At 44.7% G+C, this 16,699-nt stretch overlaps 1 protein-coding gene across 1 annotated transcript in view; it reads left to right on the forward strand.

Moving 5' to 3' along the window:
• nup98 (nucleoporin 98 and 96 precursor) overlaps window positions 1–16,699 on the forward strand; it is a 29,852-nt gene that overhangs the window by 11,446 nt on the left and 1,707 nt on the right. The window contains exons 17-34 of the mRNA XM_080550117.1: window positions 71–233; window positions 925–1,018; window positions 1,430–1,543; window positions 1,709–1,847; window positions 2,049–2,226; window positions 2,783–2,938; window positions 4,561–4,788; window positions 4,993–5,122; window positions 8,831–9,093; window positions 9,518–9,702; window positions 9,858–10,093; window positions 10,367–10,651; window positions 10,856–11,013; window positions 12,276–12,416; window positions 12,605–12,753; window positions 13,301–13,522; window positions 14,328–14,569; window positions 16,263–16,417. Of these exons, the coding sequence (XP_080406243.1) occupies window positions 71–233; window positions 925–1,018; window positions 1,430–1,543; window positions 1,709–1,847; window positions 2,049–2,226; window positions 2,783–2,938; window positions 4,561–4,788; window positions 4,993–5,122; window positions 8,831–9,093; window positions 9,518–9,702; window positions 9,858–10,093; window positions 10,367–10,651; window positions 10,856–11,013; window positions 12,276–12,416; window positions 12,605–12,753; window positions 13,301–13,522; window positions 14,328–14,569; window positions 16,263–16,417 (3,238 nt within the window). The remainder of the gene's footprint in view (window positions 1–70; window positions 234–924; window positions 1,019–1,429; window positions 1,544–1,708; window positions 1,848–2,048; window positions 2,227–2,782; window positions 2,939–4,560; window positions 4,789–4,992; window positions 5,123–8,830; window positions 9,094–9,517; window positions 9,703–9,857; window positions 10,094–10,366; window positions 10,652–10,855; window positions 11,014–12,275; window positions 12,417–12,604; window positions 12,754–13,300; window positions 13,523–14,327; window positions 14,570–16,262; window positions 16,418–16,699) is intronic.

The raw sequence follows: 16,699 nt of genomic DNA on the forward strand, positions 1-16,699 counted from the left end.
AGTTTCCCCGTCATCCACTGTGTCTGTGGAATGTCAATGTCTAACTGTCTGTGTTCCGTGTCTCTGCCAGTATGGACGACGAGGACGACGTGAGGGAGGTGGTGGAGGGAGAGGACACCAACCAGTTTTACACCAACCCCATCTCCAAGCCCACCCCCCACGCCAGCCAATCCCTGCAGGACACCATCTCAGAGCTGAACGCCGCTAAGACCGGGGGAAAGAACGAACTGGAGGTGCGCTGCGCACCCATAAATTGTGTATATTCTGTTTGATAACTGTACAGTGTGTCATTCAGTCACAGGTGGACTTCCTGAATAACCTTGAGGTTTATCACACCAAAGTCTCCATCACTGAGACTGCCAATCTTCCTGATACGACTGGTGGATTGATGATTCACTTGCTTAGTCAAATGTGACTGCTCCTGGTGTTTCTGGACACCTCTCGGAAATGAGAAAGACGTCAAATTCGTCTTTAAAGTATTTATTTATTTTTTCTTCAGATTTTCGTTTTTTTAGCTAACATTCAACTCGAAGATGTGAAGTACCCACTCGTTATTTTTCCGAACAGTTTTACGTTCATTAAATAAGTGTAATCTATAACACAATGACTTCGTTTCTTGTTGTTTGATGGGGATTCATTATCTTTGATGGGGATTTTATGTGCTTAGTGATTTCCGGTGTAGCAACTTTCAAATACTCATGTCGTCTTCAATTTGTTTCCGATTTCAATGTATGATGCATCATTTGAAAGCTTACAATCTGTAGTTTAAGCACATGTAAAAAACTGAAAAATGATTTCGCCTACAGGTAGCCCTTTTCATTGGGCTGTGTCACAAATGTATTGATTGTAAGTCGCTTTGGAATAAGGCGTCTGCTAAATGCCAAAAATGTAAATGTAACTGTGACCTTGCTTGTCCTGGTGCAGGTGAGCAGCGAGGACATCTCCCTGGGGGACGACTCCCTGCAGGAGGAGCGAGAGGAGGAGCAGCAGGAGGTGCAGCAGGCCCCCCACCCTGCAGGTCAGAGCCTCACCTTTGACCTCTCACCTTTTCCATTATAGATCCACTGTTCAAACAGAGGACATACATCACTTCTCTGACATGACTGTTTGTGTGTGTGTTTGTGTCGGTCCTATCTGCTGGTTGCACATCCCTGGTTTATGTGATCACTCTTTAAGCTACTACTGATGTTTACAATACTACCTTTGCACATACTGTACATTGCACATGCCTCTTTGATATAGCGTCTTTTTATACATACTGTACGTGAAGCTACCGTAACTGTACATAGCTCCTAACTGTATATACCTCTAAACTACCATACAAGTGTTACTGTCATGTTTTTTTTATCATGTTCCTGTTCGTTGTCTAGTATTTGTACTCTGCAGTGACGACGTTTAATCTAATCTATTCCCCCTGTCCCTCTCTCAGGTATTGTTCTAGGGCGTGTGGGGTACTACACCATCCCTCCCATGGAAGAGCTGGCCAAGATGGTGGATGAGAACGGAGAGTGTGTGGTGGAGAACTTCACTGTTGGCAGGAAAGGTAAACAGCTCTCTGTTCTCCCTCATAACCGGGACTTGTCTTGCATTTGTACAGTATTTGCAGTAGTCTGCATATCGGTGTGTATATATATATGTATCAGTAGCTGACCGTTTGGTACTTTGATTGGTCGATGGCTCACTGCTGGGTTTTCTGATTGGCTTGAAGGTTACGGCTCAGTGTTCTTCCCCGGCGAGGTGAACGTGACGGGAGCGAACCTGGACGCGATCGTTCACTTCAGACGTAAAGAGGTCATCGTGTACCCTGACGACAAGAACAAGCCTCCAGAGGGGGAGGGGCTCAACAGGTGAGTGACAGATCCTGAGGGACATGAACCGCCCAATGGGGGGGGGTAAAACGGACAATGGAAAGTTCATTTTAATTTTTATTATTTCAGTTTGCAATCTTAAATCAATCATCTTAATCTTATTCTTTCTTGTTCATCCCTCTTTCCCCCCTCTCCTCATTCCCACCTCTGCTCTGGCCCTCCCTTCCTTCTCCCTCCCAGGCGAGCGGAGGTGACTCTGGACGGGGTGTGGCCTAACGACAAGACCACCTGCACTCAGATCAAGAGCCCCGAGCGATTGGCTGAGATGAACTACGAGGGCCGGCTGGAGAACGCCTCACGCAAACAGGGCGCCCGCTTCCTGGAGTACCGCCCAGAAACCGGCTCCTGGGTGTTCGAAGTAAGCTGGCCCAGAAACCCACGCAACTTTCCCGTACAGCGCCGTTTATTCTGCGTAGACCCCCTCACAATACCGCCCTCGCATTGTGTAACTTGGATCACTCAAAAGCATTATGTTCCTTCAGTCTCGTACCTCTTTTAACACACAACCCGTAACCTTTTAACACACAAAACCTTTTAACCTTTAAAACCTTTTAACACACAACCCGTAACCTTTTAACACACAAAACCTTTTAACCTTTAAAAGGGGTAGTGGTGGTCTAGTGGATAGTGAGTTGGACTTGGGATCGGAAGGTTGTGAGTTCAAATCCCGCCTGAAGCCACACCACTACTAGTGTGCCCTTGGGTAAGGCACTTAGCCCTCAGTTACTCCAGGGGGAATGTCCCTGTAATTCGTAATTGTAAGTCGCTTTGGATAAAAGCGTCTGCTAAATGGCAAAAAAATAAAAATAAAATAAAATAATATTTTAACACACAGCCCTTAACCTTTTAACACACAAAACGTTTTAACCTTTAAAACCTTTTTAACACGCAACCCTTCCAACCTTCCCCTGCAGGTGGCCCACTTCTCCAAGTACGGCCTGCAGGACTCGGACGAGGACGAGGACGTCCCTCTCAAAGTGGACCCCAAGAAGCTGAAGACCGCCACGACACTTCCTCCAGGGCTGCAGCAGCTTCCTCCGTCTCACCAGAAGGTGGCGCCACTGGCTCAGGTAGACGGAGCAGCGCGCGCCGAACCAACACCACACTGACCCCTGCATAGAGCCACTGCTCTCTACATCACCTGGAAAGCCTTTAGTGTGTAGCTGACGATCAGATGGGACAATAAAGACCATTCATTCATTCATTCATCTTTTATATTTATAGACGAGTGGAGGTGTGCAAGATATTTCTGACTTTTGTCCTACATGTTTTGGTATCCTCATTGAAATTGATAGCTATATTTTCCAGGTTAGTAGGGATGACATCTCTGCCTGGATGATGATGGTGTATCTAACATCAGGAGGTGGTTAATATCTGCCCCTCACAATTTATTATTTAGAATTAGCACCTTTTCTCTCTCACTCACAGCCATACTTGGATCAGTGGGGATTTGAATTCATTTTAAGTGAGGGTTGTGGTCAGATGATATAACGGAAGCCAAAGTGTACATTTTAAAGTAAAGTGTAAGTATTATATGAAACTAAAAATAACTTCTTATCTCTGGGACATGTAGTAGTGGATGTTGGGTCATGTTCTGGATGGTCAACGTGTTGAACGTTGCACATAGAAATGTCATGAATCCATGTCCGAGAGGCATGTCTCTTCACAATCATAATCAAGTTTATTTTTACATCCCATTATACTAGTTTAAGAGAGTAACATTCTTAGGCTTCAGTTCCTCGACATTGCAGCAACAGAAAAAAAAGAATGAATGAATTAAAAATTAAGACAATAGACAATTGAGCAACATCATTTATGATTTAGAAATAGCACCTTTCTCTCGCACTCACAGCCATACCTGGATCAGTGGGTATTTGAACTATTTTAAAGTGCTGGAGGGTGCTGAGGGTGTGGTCAGATGATATAATGGAAGCCAAAGTGTAAAGTTTGATTGTAAGATTTATATGAAATGTCAGCTTGGCCAAGTGTTTGTATTTTGACATCTGTAAAGAACTTTTGTGTGTGTACATTTTATTATAAGGCCAACAGTTGATGGATGATATTCTTTACTCTGGCTTTGGGGATGTATGATAAGATTTATGAAGCCTTTTAGATAACCCCTGACCTATACAGAGCTGTTACACATTCTGAAAAAAAGTCTGAGCTCTCAGAATAGTTTTTATTCCTGCTTTGTGTATTTCTCTTACATAGGAAAATACATGATGTTTTATCCCATCTTCAATCACTGAGATTGCAAAGATCATGAGTGATGTGTGATTTAGATGAAGTAACTTTGCTCAAATATACAACACATACTAAGGGCTAGGGCTTAGAAGGTCAAAGGTTTTAGACAATCACAATATTTCCACTTATGCCATTCAAGTCATGCTTTGATTTCAGTCATATCTCTTGTCTTATGTATGTATAATTTGCCTATGTGTGTGTATTTTTATGCTAAGAAATAAACTGATTTAAGATGACACCTCCTACTGGTCTGTCAGGCTTGTGTATGTAGCCAAGACTTTATTAATAGTGATCTCTACCATGTGGTTGTCTCCCTGCTTAACACCTGTACCCTCTGCTCATAGAACATCACCAGAATCATTCACTGACCTAGAACTGTTTGTGTCTGTGCGGTGCGGTATGTATAATTGTGCATCTGTGTGTGTATTTCCCTGCTGTGTGTGTTCAGTCCACAGTGCTGGAGCTCCTGAGTCGTGTGTCAGAAGTAGACAGTGACATGGCAGATATTACCCAGGATGCACCCGCTGAGAGCGTGCTGGGGGAGGAGGAAGGGGAGAGTGGCCTGCTGGGCGAGGACGCGGGGGGTCGGCTGGGGGGGGTGACCCCAGAACACGACCCTGTCTCGGCATCTAGTCAGATCGCCTCCTCAATGGGGATCAACCCTCACACTCTACAGGTAGTGCACACTACGTTATAGCCCTCATCTAGGTAGTGAGCACTACTCTACACCTACTGCACACTACATTACAGCCCTCACGCATTGCATGCGTCCATACGTATTCCCTCATACTGTGCATGCTTTCATATTGCGCTCATACCTGGTTCTTCATACACGTATGTTCTGTTGTGCTCACCTGTATATGTTTCCCATGCTCCTCAGATCATGAAGGCATCTCTGTTTGCAGAGGATGATGATGGTGACATGTTCCAAGAGCAGGGAGGGATGAAGAGCTCTGGAGATATATCCTCCCCTCGTATCCTCCTTCAAGGCTCGCAGGGCAGACCCTCCAGTAAGAGACACACACGCACACGCACACTCAATCAATCAATCAATCGTACACTCTTACAGTGTCTAAAACATCCATGTAGCAATACAGTCCAACTGAATGCAGATTTGTCTGCTGCAGTTACCTGTATCTGATATACCGTATTTTCCGCCCTATAAGGCGCACCGGGGTATAAGGCGCACCTTCAATGAATGGCCTATTTTAGAAATTTTTTCATATACAAGGCGCACCGGCTTATAAGGCGCACCGGCTTATAAGGCGCACTGTCGGGTTTTTTTTTTGACTGGGGTTGCGTTATGCATCCACTAGATGGAGCTGTGCTAAAGGGAATGTTAACACAACAGTCAAATAAAGTCACACTTTATTAAGCGTTCTTAAACGTTGTTCAAACGTTAATGTGCATATTAACAATATTAACAATATTAACAATAACACAGAGACATACTGGAGGTATAATTTTTTTTATTTAACCGTTATTTAACCGGGAGGTTCTTTGAGATCAAAATCTCTTTTTCGAGGGAGACCTGGCCAAAGAAAGCACACCAACCAGTAATCCACATCAATATTATAAAACAATAAAACAATAATAATAAAACAAAACATACTAAATAACAGACAAGAGATAAGAGCAGACTACATATTAAAACATGAAAACATTTTAAGAGTAGCAATTGCACATTTCTGTCACACAATTTCCAATCAGAGCTTTGAACTCTCACAGGGAGACGAGGTTAATAAACTGTAGTGTGTTCTGGAGGTTATTCCATGACCAGGGCGCAAAATAATAAAAAGCTATTTATTGTAAATGCGTCACCTCTCGCTACACATATGTACATAACAATATTAACAATAACATATTAACAATATTAACAATAACAAGTTCACTCTTCTCCCAAACGTGGAGGGGAACGTTTCTTCCAAAGGCATGGGTGTTCTACAATGACATGGAGACAGAGGGATGAGATGTTCATTAATTCAATTCAGTCAAACATTCAAACTTTATGTCAGTAAACACGTAGTGAAAGAAACAGTCTGATACCACTAAATCAAACGTTAGTGCATAACTCAACATTGTTCAGTTATGTATAACACGTAAAGCTCACTTTTTCAGTTCATTCGTCTTCCACGAATCCCTTGAATTCTTCTTCTTCAGTGTCCGAATTGAACAGTTGGGCGAGTACGGGATCCAATATGCCCTGCTCCCTCTCGTCATTATCTGAGTCAGTGTCGCTGCTGTTGAATGAATGAATGAATGAATGAATGGTCTTTATTGTCATTGCTATAGTACAGGTACCAAACAACGAAATTTGGGAGGCGGGGCTCCCCTGGTGCTAGGAAAGAAAAAAAAACAAGAAGGGAAAGGAGCTGGTTTACATAAATAAAGGCTATGTACACTATACCTGTTGCCTGGCAGTTCAGTGGCAGTTATTCCTGCCTTCGTGAAAGCTCGGACCACAGTTGAGACTGATATATCAGCCCAGGCATCCACGATCCATTGGCAGATAGTGGCATAAGTCGCCCGGCGCTGTCTCCCCGTCTTGGTGAACGTGTGTTCGCCTTTTTGGATTGATTGAAAACTTTATTAGAAGATTTGCAGAAGTAGGTACATGAAAATACATATTACATATACTGATTCTTAATTCATCGTTACCTTCTGTCATCCACTGCTCCCACGCAGCTCGCAGTCTAGATTTGAACGCCCTGTTTACACCAATATCTAGCGGCTGGAGTTCTTTAGTTAATCCACCCGGAATGACGGCAAGCTCCGAATTAGTTTGCTTCACTTGTTTTTTGACAGCATCGGTGATATGGGCCCGCATGGAGTCGTAGATCAATAGAGACGGAGCTGTGTGGAAAAAGCCACCCGGTCTCTTGACGTAAATTTCTCTCAGCCACCCGCGCATCATTTCCTCATCCATCCATCCCTTCGGGTTAACTTTGATGACGACGCCGGCTGGAAAGTTTTCTTTTGGCAAGGTCTTCCTCTTGAAAATAACCATGGGTGGAAGTTTCTGGCCACTAGCCTGGCAGGCGAGAACTACAGTAAAGGATGACTTCTCATTCCCTGTGGTGCGTATGGACACCGTACTGGTTCCCGTTTTCTCCACAGTGCGGTTCACAGGAATATCAAAGGTGAGTGGAACCTGATGAGAGATGAGATGAGATGAGATAACGTTTATTGCCATTTATGCATACACATTAAGCATACACATATAGGAATTTGATTTGGCGTTACAGTAATAGCATTTCTAAATGCAATGCAAACAAAACAATATCAACCTCGTCCATGTTGGTGATATGCTCTGGCAGGATCTTCTTTTCAGTTATCTTCTTTTCGCAGTATGCGCGGAAAGTGACCAGCTTTTCTTTATAATCGTCTGGCAGTTGCTGCGAGACGCTAGTTCTTGCGCGGATGGACAGTTTACGTCTTTTCATAAATCGAAAGCACCAAGAAGGACCCCCTCGAAAATCCTCGATGTTCATGTCTCGTGCTAGCGCTGTTGCCTTCATTCGAACTGTGACTGTAGAGACGCTTCTACTTGCTGCTCTCTGTTCAAGAACCCACTGTTCGAGTTGGTCCTCTAACTGTGGCCATCTCGCTTTGCTCCCTCGGAAACTTTGCTTAGTTTTCTTTACTTGGCGCAGGTCATCTTCTTGCTTCCTCCACTTCCTTACCATTGATTCATTAATATTGAATTCCCTCGCTGCTGCTCTATTACCATTTTCTACTGCGTGACTGACAGCCTTGAGCTTAAACTCTGCGTCGTACGCGTGTCTCTTGACAGGAGCCATTTTGTCGTCTTCTTCACTGTGAGTAAGCACCGGTGTTTACAGATTACCGTAATGCTGCAAGCGGTGCGGCTTTGCAGTTTACCAGTCGTACTGAAACATTGTATTATTATTAAAAAAAAAATATTGGTCATGTAATTTTTACATTTCGATCCATATATAAGGCGCACCGGGTTATAAGGCGCACTGTCGTTTTTTTTTTTTTTTTGGAACTTTTAAGTGCGCCTTATAGGGCGGAAAATACGGTAATAATAATGTCATTTATCTGACGTTTTTTTCCAAAGCGACTTACATTGCAGTGAGTGTATGCATTTTTCAGTTTATATGGTCCCATTGGGAATCGAAACCCAAGACCCAGGCATTGTTAGCGCCAACTGAGCCACAGAGGACCACTCAGCGTGCATAATGGCACCTCTCGTGTCCTGTGAACTAGAACATTTACATATTTGCAGGGTTCTTGAAATCCTTGAAAGTTTGTGAATTTGAGAAAAAGTCAAGGTCTTAAAAGTTTTTGAAAATAGACATGGGTCATTGAAAGTGCTTGAATTCCCCTCTCTCTCTCAAAAAATAAATCAATATATATAAAAAATACTTAGCTTGTCAACTAGTAAATAAGTCTGTATTGCTTAACTTAACACATATTTCACAATATTGTTTTGCTGTGCTGTGGTAGAGAAGGCAAGGGACCATGTAGTGTTCACACATTCAAGCCTTTCTTTTTAATTGTTGTCTGTGAGCGGATAGTTCCATTACCGGTATATGAATTCTCATCAAGATCTGTCTCAAACAATGCTGTGTTGGGTCCTTGAATTTGAGGGAATTGAGTCTTGAAAGTCCTTGAAAGGTGCTTGAATTTGATGTTTCAGAAGGTGTGGGAACTCTGAGTTTAGTAACTGACCTGGTCCTCCTCTCCCTCCTCAGTCGGCGGGCTCCTCCAGACTCGTTTCAGCTCAGGCTTGCTCTCCCAGTTCCCTGACGTTCCCTTCGGAGGGGGCCTTCCACAGAGGCTGTCTGTGTCTCGGTCGTCCACGGCGGTGCCTGAGCCCTCGCGGCTCTCCCCATGGCCCTCGCTGGGGCCCTCCTTCCTACTCCCTACCCCAGTGCCGGAGGCCACCATCAGGACTGTGGGGGCGCGTCGCCTGGGGGGGCCTGTGCCCTCGGAGAGCTCTGTGACGCTGGGCAAGGTTGGTATCTTTTCTTTCTTTCTTTTTTTCCCTTTTTTTTCTCAAATATATGTTTTTAGGTCATTTCTGCTTTATGGATATATGGATAGAGACAGTAGAGGTTGACAGGAAGGATGGGTGAGAGCGGGGGCAGATGACATGCAGGATATGTTGATGACTGGAATCGAAACCAGGGACCTTGGGATGATATGGCATGCACCTCAGTGTGCTACGACACTTACGCGCCATCATCTGTCATTTTAATGAATACTGTTTTTGTTATGTATGGGTGTATGCCTTTTTTTTTTTTTTTTTGATGACCACAATGTGTCCTTTATTCTCCATCATTTATGATATAAGAAGATATATATATATATATATATTTAGCTATATAGCTATATAGATATACCTTGTGGTTCTGAATGGATCACGTCTGTCATTCCAGGGCCATCTGCTGATGGACGCTGCGCTGTTCCACGGCCGGTCGTTCCGTGTGGGCTGGGGTCCGGGCTGGACTCTGGCCCACTGTGGAGACAGGCTCAGTGGGGCTGGAGCCAAGGACCAGGACCCCCAGGGAGACGGAGGAGCTGCAGGGTTTGGATTCCTTCCCAAACCTGCCAAGAGCAAACAGTAAGCACATAAGATGCACATAAGAACACACACACACACACCCACTGTGCACAAGATGCTGAGTGCATCAGAAAGCACGGTTACATGTTGAGAGTTCTCTTATCTCTCCTCTCCCTCACCTCTTCCCATTGTTCTCCCTCCTTCCCCTCTCTCAGGATGTCAGACAGCCCCTTCAAGGTGGCGATCGAGCAGGTTGTGGGGCTGGAGCCACGGGACAGTGAGGAGAGCCAGGCGGTGTACCAGCGCCCCCTAGAGATTGGCCTGAAGCACAGCAGTATCAGTACAGAGGAGGCTGCCTGCCCCTTCATCCAGCCCCTGAGCGGGGTGGCGGCCCTGCACGAGTACGCAGAGTGGATCACAGACCTCAACCAGGAGGCTGGGGCAGAGGACGGTAAGAGAGAGAGAGAGAGAGAGATATTACACACAGACAAATGCATAGAACGCACAAAATACAGTGTTAACCTCACACAGCCTACATCATTTATTATATTTATTCTATATTGTTGTTTGTCCTATGCACCAACCTCACCAAGTAAATGTTCTGTATTTACTTGGCCAAATAAAATAATTCTGATTACATACACATACCGTTTCTCCCTTCCACATCTGTCGTAGTGGACACAGGTGTAACTCTTGTTTCAACTTCAACTCTGTCCCTTTGTAGCTGTCCTGAGTCACTGGGCGCAGGTGTGGACCCTGTGTGAGGCCCTGTGGGGTCGCCTGGGCTCGGCACAGACGGAGCCGGACCCTGAGGAGGCTGAGCTGAGCCAGTACCAGCAGCAGCTGGAGAGGAGGAGGACCTTCTCCACCTGGCTGTCCAACAGCGCCACCCAGAGGATAGAGCAGGAAGTGGGTCTGTCGCAGAAGGCGGGCGGGCACGTGGAGGCCATCTTCAGCTACCTGACAGGACACCGCATCAGTGACGCCTGCAGGCTGGCTCAGAAGAGTGGTGAGGAGGAGTCGATCGAATCAATAAAGTCACACAGTCAACAGTTTGTGGCTGTGATAGTGATGGGGGATAGTAAGAGTGAGAGATCAGGGGAAGATGAGTGGTGGTGGAGAACTGAGAGAAAGGAGGCTGATGTACTGTGTGTGTGTGTGTGTGTGGTGTGTGTGTGTGTGTGTGTGTGTGTGTGTGTGTGTGTGTGTGTAGGAGACCACCGTCTGTCCCTGCTGCTGGCCCAGGCCGTGGGCTCTCAGTACAGTCGGGACCTGCTGGCGCTGCAGCTGGCAGACTGGAACAGGATGCAGACAGACTCCTTCATACAGGAAGAGAAACTACGCATCTTTGCCCTGCTCGCTGGAAAACCTGTACGTATGTGTGTGTGTGTGTGTGTTGACTATAATACTCTGGCTTCTCCTCAAAGAATGTAAGAGGGGCACCTCGTCAACCTGGCCACTATGTAAACATTTCTGAGCAAATTAAACTGATAATTTAGTCATGATAGAGTAACTATGCTTGATCGCCAATGGTATTATTTTTGATAGTGAAAGTAAAAGTGTTCTTCTTTTCCTCAGTTAATTCAACTTTTTAAAGTATTTTTAGAGTCAGTTTTGATAATGTAATCCGGCGCCACTTGGGGAGAACCCTGGTACTTGATAGGGCTGCACGATTAATCGATTTTAAATCGAAATCGCGATTTGAAGTGATGCGATTAGCTAATCGCAAAGCCTGCGATTTGCCTGCGTTTTTTTTTTTTTTTTTACTATTTAGCAGACGCTTTTAATCCAAAGCGATTTACAATTACGAATTACAGGGACATTCCCCCTGGAGTAACTGAGGGCTAAGTGCCTTACCCAAGGGCACACTAGTAGTGGTGTGGTTTCAGGCGGGATTTGAACTCACACAACCTTCCGATCACAAGTCCAACTCACTAGACCACCACTACCCGTATCGGATACGTCATACAGCGCGTCGGATTCAACGTCAATGAACGTCAACGTCAATGAACGTCAAAAATGAACGTCAACAATGAACGTGAACGTCAATGAAAATAGGTGATAGATAGATTCATCCAATCACCTGCCAAGTATTTTTTGAAAGTACCTGCCCTTTTCCAAACAGCTTCCAATTAAGCTTTCCTAGATGGTTGTGTGAAACAAACTACCTGAGTCAGGTTAGTAATGCTCCATCACATGTTTTAATCTGAAGCTTGATTTTAAAGCAACCCAACTTTAAAGCAACCCAATGTAAGTTTAGTTCTTTCACTCGTAGCTCGGGCTGTGGGGGTGCTAGAGGAGGGAGCCTCTAAGTCCCCTGAAGACGTACAAACAAACTGCACGTTGATACGACCTTCCTAGCCGGAGATATGGCCACACTTTACAAAAACTTCCTTTTGTTTTTTTTTGTTTTTTTTTTGCTATTTAAAAAAATAATAATCGCAAATTAATCGCAATCGCGATATCTGTCCAAATAATCGCAATTCGATTTTTTCCCCAAATCGTGCAGCCCTAGTACTTGAGTGTAATTGTTCCGTTTGTAATGCTCAATATATTCTGTGTTAGATGTTGTGGACCAGGCAAACGTTTTGTGTTCCAATGTTTTGTACCTACTGCCTGTTTCATGTGTGCAGGTGTGGCAGTCGACAGACAGTGTGGTGAACGTGTGTTCAGAGCTGGACTGGAAGCGGTGTGTAGCGGTCCACCTGTGGTACATGCTGCCTCCCACCGCCTCCGTCGCTGACTCTCTTGCCAAGTACGAGGCTGCCTTCCAGGTGAGAGACGTGTCCACATACCAACCAGGGTTCACGTTCCATAGTGACCTTTGGGGGTCATCTTCAAGGATGGCTCATATTTCACACAAGTCTTTTTGAAGGGTCCTGATTTGTTATGGGGCTGATGTCAGATTGGGCAGTAGCTTGACTTGACCTTCTCTCCACCTCTCTCTTTCTCTCTCTCCCAGGGGACTGCTGAGGGTCAGAAGTACGCCTGCGCCCCACTGCCTCCCTATGTTGACCAATCAGAACAGCTCGACATGGAGGAGGAAGAGGAGGAGTCTAAACGGCCACTCTACGACATCTGCTTTCACCTGCTCAAACTCTACAGTGACAGGTACTAGTCTACCTACACCGTCTATGTCACCCACGGTTATCATCTGGCGCCAAACTGTCGCTCTACCTACTTCCTGTATGTTTCCAGACACATGGCACATTTTTCAGACACACATCAACACCGTCAATGATTGTGGGTGCTAAATGCCTGACTAATAATAATAAAAAATAATACCGGTACATTAGACTTATATAGCGCTTTTCTAGACACTCAAAGTCGCTTTAGAAACTGAAAAGATCGAGTAGTAATAATAAAAAGAAACCAAAAAATATAAATAATAGAAAGTATAGCGGCTAGGTAGTGCTGGGGACACATGGGAAGGGCAGGGGGAGAGGGTTAACTGGTGATGGCAAGCTTGAAGAGGTGGGTTTTAAGGGCCTGTTTAAATGTTGGGAGGGTGTTGGCCTGTCTGATGTGGCTGGGGAGGGCATTCCAGAGGGACGGCGCTGCGGCTGAAAAGGCCCCATCACCCCAGGTCCGGAGCTTGGTCCTGGTGACATGGACTAAGTGACCATGTTACCTCCCCCCCCCCCCCCCCCCCCCCCAGACATTACAGCCTACAGCAGCTGCTGGACCCCCTGACGGTGACGTGGGAGAGGCTGGACTACCGTCTGAGCTGGCACCTGTGGAGCGTCCTGCAGGCTCTGCACTACACCCACCTGAGCCCCGCCCGCCAGGGCCTCATACACACCAGCTACGCCGCACAGCTGGAGAGCGCCGGCCTCTGGGACATGGCCGTCTTCGTGCTGCTGCACATACCAGACCACACGTATGAATGAATGAATGGACTTTATTTGTCATTGCTACAGTACAGGTACCAAACAACGAAATTTAGGAGGGGTGGCTCCCCTGGTGTTAGGAAAGGGAAAAAAAAAAAAAACTTTTAGAAAAAAAAAATCACAAGAAGGGAAGGAGCTGGTTTACATAAATGAAGGCTATGTACACAATCCACTGTACTATACTGCACAGATAGTCAACTAGGGTTGTCATATTGCACAATAGTATTTTTTTCACGTTATTTAAAGTGTCATTATACACACTATACACATGTATGTAGCACACACACTCCTATACACACACCTTATGGTTTCTCCTTTTCTCTTTTCGCAAGTGTTAGAATGAAAAGTTATATAACAGGGTTCCTGCGCAAAGTCTAAAATCCAGCAATCCGCTCCATAAGGCCTAAGAAGGCCACACATTTCAGTTATTCGGTCTAAAAATGAGGTGCTAGGTCTTAAAAACGATATCCTACAAGGAAATCTGTCCGACCACATCTATTTACACGGAAATTAATTTAAAAAAAAAATCCAATTTGCTTAATTTTTTGTCTGTATGGCAGTGAAATCCCTAATTTCATCACCTCGAGGATGACAAAAAGCTATCACATGGTGTCACAAATTGGTCTAAAATTCTATTCAGAGGTCTTAAAAAGGTCTTACATTTGACTTGTTGAAACTTGTAGTAACCCTGATATAATAACGGCGAGATGAAAGGAAGCCTCTTGAAACCGTTGAGACGCTTTACTCAAGAGATCCTCCCTGCCTTTAACGTCCATGTCCCTCCTCTTCCCTCAGGCTGCGTGAGCGTGCGGTGAAAGAGATGATCCAGCTTCACTGCCCCCTGCTGGAGACCGAGGAGTCTGCGCAGAAGGAGCGTTTCCTGGTGGACAGACTGCTGATCCCGGAGCAGTGGCTCCACCAGGCCAAGGCCACGCGGGCCCGCAGAGACGCAGACCCACACAGGGAGGCCCTGCACCTCTACAGGGCCGGCCACTGGAACCGCTGCCACAAGCTGGTCATCCAGCACCTAGCCTCTGGTGTGTATGCACACACACACACACACACACACACGCACACACGCACACACATGCAGGTCACTGGAGCCACTGTCATAGCACAGCATGTGACGCACACTAGGGATGGACAGTTTCCAATTATTGAAACCGAAAAACCGTCAAAGACTAAAACCGCGGTTTTCCGGTTAACCGAAAAACGACCGAAAAACGAAAAAAAGAAAAAGAAAAAAAAGAAAAAAAAGAGAGCGACAATTTCAAATAATTGAGCCCTACTGCTACAATACACTCATGTCGAACACCATTAAAACACCGTAAGCACAGTCGCAACACATTTAGGCTACTTAGTTTCACAAATATAAGTGGAAAGGCAGACTTTTGTAAGCTACACCATACATGAAAACACATGAACACTTAACACACCAGCTCCGCTGATCCAGGGTGCACGCCTGCACGGAAGATCATCTCTTGGAACAGCGTCTTCATTGAATGAACTGCTTTCTCAATATCTTGGTTCTTAGACAAAGTTTCAGCTGCTGCTCAATGTATTGAAATATTTGAATACTGCTCAATAATCACTGAAATATTAGACTTAAAATTATGCAGTGAACATACTTAAAGCTTTTCATAAAAACCACATGCCGCGAGACTGACTCGTCCTGAACTGTCGTAAGTCAATCAACAAAGAATGCCCCATCAAAATAAAAGTGCCCATGGTAGAGCTGTCAAAATAGAGCTTTCAAAATAAATGTACTAATACAGATAGAGATAAATACAGAACTACCTTTGCGTCACTAAGTGACCGCGTATCTTCTGAGACATGCGTTCTGTCATCACTTTCAGTAGCGCCTTCACACACAGTGGTGCTGTGCACAAACACTCCTGATCCGTATAGTTCTTGTTTTATTATATTGTGGTTTAGTAAATACTGCACTTGGAGTTACATTCAATGCATGATTTGTGCTATAGAACATAAATAAAGTTTGATTGATATCAAATCAAATCACATTTTATTTCTATAGCGCATTTCTCACAAAAGTGACCCAATGCGCTTTACAGAGAGCAGCGAAAATTATCTTATTAAATGTAAGCGACTAATTGTAAAAAACCTTTCCTATCTACCAATAACTGAAGGCAACTATCTTTCCCATAGAGTGATTCGTTACCCTTAAATATAATCCCAATTAGATATTAATCCTCAGTTATTCTTCACAACTGACCAAACCTCTCACTCATTGCGCGGCAGATTCAGACTGTATCATTGTTATTTTCACACACGACAAACATGTGACATGTTCCAGTTTTATTCTTTGAACAACATATAAAAAAAAAAAAAAAAAAAAAAAACGGTTTCAGACGGTTTTGATAAAAAACCGTTTCTATTTTTATAAACCCCGGTTTTCGGTTTAACCGAAAAACCGTCCATCCCTAACGCACACTGGATATAGTAAGGTTTATTCATGATAACCACTGTTGGATTAAATCATTACGTAGGAGGCTGAGGCTTTATTCATCATTTCAGAGTGTATTTAGATCTTGCAAGAGGAGCCGTTGTGTAGTCAACAGAGAGTTACAAAGTACAAAAGTAACATGATTGTTGTGTTAAATACGTTTTTCTCACAACCACACACTCTTAATACTGCTCTCTCTCTCTCTCTTTCTCTTTCTCTTTCTCTCTCTCTCTCTGTCTCTCTCTCTCGCTCTCTTTCTCCTCCAGACTGCATCATTAATGATAACCATGCATACCTATTGGAGTTCCTGGAGGGCTTGGCTGTGCCTGAGCGCAGTGCTGTGATCCAGGACTGGGACACGGCGGGAAGAGTCTACCTGGACTACATCAGAGTCATCCAGACCCTACACACCATACAACAGGTACTGTTCTGTGACTGTGGGAGAGATTGCAGGACTACTTCCAAGTCTTTCACAACAAAACTATACAACAGTTACTGTAGGTCGGCCTGCTACAGTGGGTCCACCTATATGCGAGTTGAATTAAAATGTGGCTGCCAGCCACCGTGTCACGTTGCCCAAGAGGAATGGGAGGAAATTGGCTCTGCAATAACCCCAATTCATTAACCTTAACTCACCTTGAAACCCACAGGATAATCATTTAACCGCCAGCTCGATATGTGTGGTTGTTCATTCTCGACTCAA

This window comes from Nansenia antarctica (assembly GCF_963989245.1).
Source record: "Nansenia antarctica genome assembly, chromosome: 20".
Classification (NCBI taxonomy): Eukaryota; Metazoa; Chordata; class Actinopteri; order Argentiniformes; family Microstomatidae; genus Nansenia; species Nansenia antarctica.